This window comes from Lemur catta, chromosome 12 (genome assembly GCF_020740605.2).
Source record: "Lemur catta isolate mLemCat1 chromosome 12, mLemCat1.pri, whole genome shotgun sequence".
Taxonomy (NCBI): Eukaryota; Metazoa; Chordata; class Mammalia; order Primates; family Lemuridae; genus Lemur; species Lemur catta.
This window is the reverse complement of record NC_059139.1, coordinates 65,596,069-65,602,068: the sequence shown is the minus strand read 5'-3', so window position 1 is coordinate 65,602,068 and position 6,000 is coordinate 65,596,069. Positions and strand designations below refer to the sequence as shown.

At 35.7% G+C, this 6,000-nt stretch overlaps 1 protein-coding gene across 2 annotated transcripts in view; it reads right to left on the bottom strand.

The window, feature by feature from the left end:
- Positions 1 to 586: 586 nt before the first annotated feature.
- LOC123648582 (leucyl and cystinyl aminopeptidase) overlaps positions 587 to 6,000 on the bottom strand; it is an 89,217-nt gene continuing 83,803 nt past the window's right edge. For both annotated transcript variants that reach the window (XM_045566467.1, XM_045566466.1), the window contains exons 16-18: positions 4,184 to 4,324; positions 3,431 to 3,512; positions 587 to 2,807 (exon numbers count right to left, since the gene is read on the bottom strand). In XM_045566467.1, the coding sequence (XP_045422423.1) occupies positions 2,676 to 2,807; positions 3,431 to 3,512; positions 4,184 to 4,324 (355 nt within the window). In that variant the 3' untranslated portion in view covers positions 587 to 2,675. The remainder of the gene's footprint in view (positions 2,808 to 3,430; positions 3,513 to 4,183; positions 4,325 to 6,000) is intronic.

Below are 6,000 nucleotides of genomic sequence, written 5' to 3'. Positions count from 1 at the left end.
CACAACTCCAGATTGCCAATTCTATCTTTCCTAATAATCTCGTAAGATGTCCCTTTTATATTCAAGTAGACCCTCTCTCTGAATGAAGAGAATACCTATTCAACAAGTACCTCATTGTGTCATGAATCTGTGTGCTTATATAAAAAAGCATACTGTGACTTCTGTGCTTCAATCTGGGTTCTCAGAAATACAGTGGCTAAGATACAGTTTTGGGGGAGAAAAACTTTGAAAGCTACCCTTATACTTATCATACCACGAGTTTTACCTCTTATTTAACCTTATATTCCTAAGAGCTAGTTTTTAGAAGTCCCATATAGATGGGGTTACTTTAACTCCATGGAATCTGTGGGGACATCATGGAATTCTGTGGGGAAAAACTGAGGTGAAGCCTACTAAAACTACATATAATTGAGGTGAGGGCTACAAATAAAACTACAAATATTATGGATCTGGTGTCATGGGAATGAACAGCCTTTGCATGTGAAGATAGCAATGGATCATGAGTTACCTCTTTTTAGCCCATGTTTTGATAAAGTTTTACTTATAACAATACCCCCCCACCCCACACCACATGCAGACACACTCATAGAAAAAAAATGATATAATTCAAGACAAGATTTGCCATATGCAGAATTAACATACATTCCAAGAGCAATGTCAAGATGGGTAGGCAGAACTGAAGAATCTTAACCAATTTTGAGGAGTAACAAAATTTAAATTCTGTATCAAAGTGGAATTCAGTAACACAACATGGTAAAAAAAAATCAGCAACAATAAGCAAAAACCCCTCAAAAGTTTAGTATTTTTCCCTCACTCTAAAAATACAAAAACATCCTAACTTTCAATATCAACTAAATTATCATTTACCAAAGTACAAGAGGAATAAAGACCTACAATCACCCTAATTTCAATAAGACATATTTAGATGATTCTATGATTCTCAGGATATAATATTTTTTACTCTAAAGCAAGAGATAAATGTTTAGAAAAGACTAAATTGGGGGAAAGCACACTAGGATTAAAGAAGACTATTTTTTTAGCTTGCCAGCCTTTTAAATTTTGTTATATAAAAATATTTTCACAAAATAAAATTTAATTTTATAAACAATCTCACATATTCTAACTTTACACCTGCTGAATAAAAAAAGGTGACCTTTCCCATTGTCTGACTCTGTGGAGTGTTTTAAGTGCTTGCAAATGGGTAATTACCCTTTTTATGTACATAGAAGCTGTTTTAAAACAAAATATAAAATTCTCAATAATTATTAGGAAGAAAGCTTTTCTCCTAAGAATCAAAGAAACAAAACAATCTAGGTATAAGTCTGCATAGCTCAAAAAATTCAAGTACAGTATTTCCCCTTCAGAAGGAGTAAAAATGCCATACAGTTTTGGATATCCTCCCTCATTTTTCTTCTTTCTTTCTTTGACCACTCCTTTTAATGTTAGTTTGACCACAATAAAAGAAAAACTATGATTTTTCAACTAAAGAGAAGTGCTATTTTTGATATGGAAAAAATTCAAAGCCCACCATATCTGATTTCAAGTTCCTCCTATTCCACCTTCTCTTTGTTCCTTTAAGGTACTATGGTGAACTTCAAATAAAAATTTTCAATATCTCAAAGGCCCTATTTTAAAATATGCTTCTAATATGCTACTCTATCATATAAAATGAAAATCCACACATGGCTATGATTCAGAGAGAAAGTGTCTATGATCTATGATGCCAAAAGGTAACTTAAATTGTATGCTTAGTAACAGTGATAAAAGTCATGATGAAAAACACCAGTGTTAGCAAAATGCTTGCCACAAACGTAGAGATACTTCTCAATAACATAAGGTATATCTACGCAAGGAGTGATAAAGGTGTACAGATTTGGGGAATATCAGCATTCATGAATAACGTAATTATAATTAAAGCTAACTTTGTTTGGAACAGTTTCCTATGGTAATGCTATAAAAGATGAAAAAGAAAGTGTTAAATATTTGGAAAGTTTAGCCTTTTGGCATTGTTATTTAGCTTTTCAATACAACAAAAAAATTTCAAAAATCTGTAGCACCTGGCTATTCTGCAGAAAAAAATACAATAGTTGTAGATATTATTTAGACTTTTTTCAGAAAATAAAAGATTAATCAAAACCCCAAATCAAAGTAGATCTGCACACCTGAGATCAGTTCTCTACAGTGCATGCTTTATCGTCTTTGTTACCATACTCTTTGTATCACACTAACTTTGTACCACATTCCAATAACATCTATCAACAAGAAGCAACAAATGGCTGACAAAGCAGCAGCCTGCAAAGATGGTGGCTCTTATGGTAGACCATTCCTTGTTCCACTGTGTTCAGTAACTTTCTGGATACTGAGAAATAGAACTGAATTCCAAAACAGATGTTTCCCCCATTTGTGTATCTTCAAAGTAGAAAAATTATTCATTGTTTCTGTAGATGGTTGGCATATAAGTGAATACAATTTTGTAATAAATAACTACATACTGCCCAAAGACATTTCAGAAAAGACAGATGAAAAACACAATTGGGCCCTGAGCTAACTAGAACTCCTAAGAGTGCAAACAACTCGGCAGCAATCCTGGCTTTACCTTGGCTTTTGCAAAAGCAGCAGAGACCAAGTTTATAAGCTTTCTGAATGGGCGACAAAATGAGGTGCGGTTGTGCATGCTACAGCCACCTCGTCAGGGTTTTCAGGTTCTTCTCCATCCACTGGATATTCAACTGAATGACTTCCAAAGCCTCCTGGACACAGCGGAGCCGAAAGGTTGCCTCTGACTGATTTTCAAAGAATGCCTGAACCTGTAAGTTCCACATAGAAGTATTTCAAAAGAAGAAAAGGACAATACACCTCAGGTAACTCTGGCTATCCATTTCAAATAAGCTGTAACTTAATGATGGCTGTACCGCTATCTTGAAAGCAGTAGAGAGAAGAAATACTTTAATATTAAGGGTGTCTACACGGAGTTCCCGATCAAGTATGGTGATATCTGAAGTAATTTTTAAAATGCATTCTCTTTACTCCCATAAGAATACATTTTCCTAACTTACAATAGAAAAAAGATGTCCAAGTACAATAAGTGAGGCTGAGTCTGAAGTTTGTCTTGGTGCTATAAATTTGCCCTTTGAATAGGATTCTTAAAAATAATTTCATAATCATTTTCATTTTATTGTTTTATTTTTATATATTTTATTATTTTTATCAGGAAGACAAAGGAATACTGCCCAGATAGAAACCAAAATGTTTCCTTTTTACTATATATCCCACTCTCTAAAAGTGATCACAGTGCAGAATCATTAGTACTGATGAAGGAAGACAGAGAAGAGACAGGGATTAGCATGAAAAGCCACCATACCACTCACACTGAGCAGCCTGAGGGGAAAAGAGTTACCCAATCTCCCTACTAGCATTTTATACAACCAACCTCAGATAAATGTGGCTTTGTTGAAAACAGGTGAGTCGATCCAGCAACAATACTTTGTATAGTATAGGACCCCAGATGGAATCTGAAAAAACACAAAAATAAGAGCAAAAAAATGAGGCAGCTGCTGGTGAGCAAAGCGTCGTTCCTGAGTGCAAAGGAAATGCTTTAATACCAAGGGCAGAGTGGGGTCCTCCTCCCGGGAAATGCACCCCACTAAAGCAGGGTTAGGCCTACACACACACTTACTGCCAGTGGGAAGAAAAGGTGGGTGAAATAGGGAGGAGTTGAGAATGTCCAGATAAATTATTAATCCATTTACTCTTCTCAAAGATCAGATCATACACCTAGAAATGTTATTATTGCTTTAAAAGAGAGAAAGAAGAAAAACACCGACATGTGCTATCTAGCTGGGTGCATGCTCTTAACTGATGCCTTGGTGATGAAGAGGTACTTTTCAACACAAAAAGCTAAACAGCTATTATGAAACAGTCTGTAGGGCCATGCTGAGCGAAGTGACCTGGTGCCAAGCAAGGCAAAGCTTGCTTAGTACTTGACTGGGACACACTGCTAAATGACTCATGCTATGGAATTATGTTTACAAATGTAAAAACTTCTGAATGTTTCAAACTGTCACAGAAGTATCTTTCCTTTTACAGCAAATTTTAACTCCTGTGAACAAACACAACACTGGGAGCCTTTTTCAAACGCAGAGGCCGAGAATACTCAAAGTTAGCGGTTGTCTGAGAAACTTACTTCTGTACAAGCTTATTCCAGTTCTCTCTGACAAAATCCCATGCCAGTAAGTGTCCAGGAAAACATCGGCCCACTGTTCTAATGATAAAAGACAGCTTTTGTGTTCGGATGATATCTCCATCGAGGCTACTTTTCATTAACCTAAAGAGCAAAGCAGATTTAGCCTCCAAAATAATTATTCACAAAGAAGTGGTGACTGAACTTAAATCGGTATTGGTTTCTTAATTAAAGCTCTGTAGCAATTCAAGGAAAATAAGTGTCAGGTTAGTCTAAGTCAGAGTGAAAACGTCATTTTTTTAAATGAAAGAAGAACTTAACCAACAAGATAGGCATTTACCTACAATAATAAATAATTTTTGATATAGGAAGGACATTCAGAAAATAAATTCTGATAGAATTTATTAGAATTCTGGAGACTGGCATTTCTTTCTAGTAAAAGCCTTATTTTAGTAGACAGGTATATTATATTACAACTCTTAAAGAACTGGGCCACTTGAATGATTTGAAAATGAAGATACCCTTCAGAATATACTCTTGTTAATATTATTAATAATAGTGAACATTTATTGATACTATGTACTAGATAATGTTCTAAATTCTTGACATAACATGCTATGGAGACAGGATTTATTACCTGTCTAACTGAGGTCAGATAACTGCCCCACAGTAACACAGCTAACAAATAGCAAAGCCTAGTATTTGAATATAAGCAGTTCTCATCTACTAAGCTTATAGTGAGAAAACACACACCCCAAAAACAATGCAGCAGTATTTTTAGGGGGGAAAAATCCAAACATCCAATGAAATGTGATGGGCTAAATAGATGATAGAATCATACTGTGCAATACTATGAAGCCACAGAAACAAATGAAACAGGTTTTATGAAGTGACATAGCAAATCTCAAAGACTAATCATTCACAAAAAAGGATATCACAAAACTTTAGTTGAGTGTGGTATAAACCTATGTGTAAAAAATGTGGTTAAATACATATATACATATGTATATACATCTATCCCCATAGGTAAACACACAGAGCAGAAATGACCCTTACTAACAGAGAAGAGAAAATAAACATGGAAGAGAAGGATCATGAGAGATACTTTTACATTTTATTTCATTTTCTTAGATATTGCTTGAATATTTTACGATGGGAAATTATTAGTGTATTACTAAGTGTAATTAAAAAAAATTTTTCTCTGTTTCTTTATGTCAGAGGCTATAGAAATAGAAAACACCTACTTATAGATTAGAAAGTGGATCTGGGCAGGTGCTGAAGACATTTCTGGGACACTATTAAGATCTACCTGAGCAAAATTACACAAGAGAAACAATGAGACCCAGGTACCCACTTCTGTCCTTCTTGGTGGGACTTTCAGCGTCTGTGTCCTATTATTCTTGTTGGCTGCCTAGAGCTCCTCTACCCCGCCATTGCCTGTTCTTTCTGTCAGGAGGCCCTATTTACAGCCTTTCTTGCACCCTATGAAACTCACATTTCTGGGCCTTCATCAGCTACATATAAAAAAGGAAAAGGCTGACAAATAAATTCACATGAAGGTAGAACCTATAAGCTCCTTACATTTTATCTGAAGTGCCTGCATTTTCAAAATGACAGCTTGACCAGAGCAACACCTTGGCCCAAAAGAGTGCAGTACTAACTGTGTTGTGTAAGACAACATACCAAGAGAGGAAGATGTTTTGAGCAGGGAGTGGAAGCAGGTTGTGATTCCTGACATCTCCCCATCTCTTTGGGCAAAGCATATTCTGCCTATCTGTAAGGGTTCAGTCTCTGAGATGAAGCCCAGCACATGTGGGCTC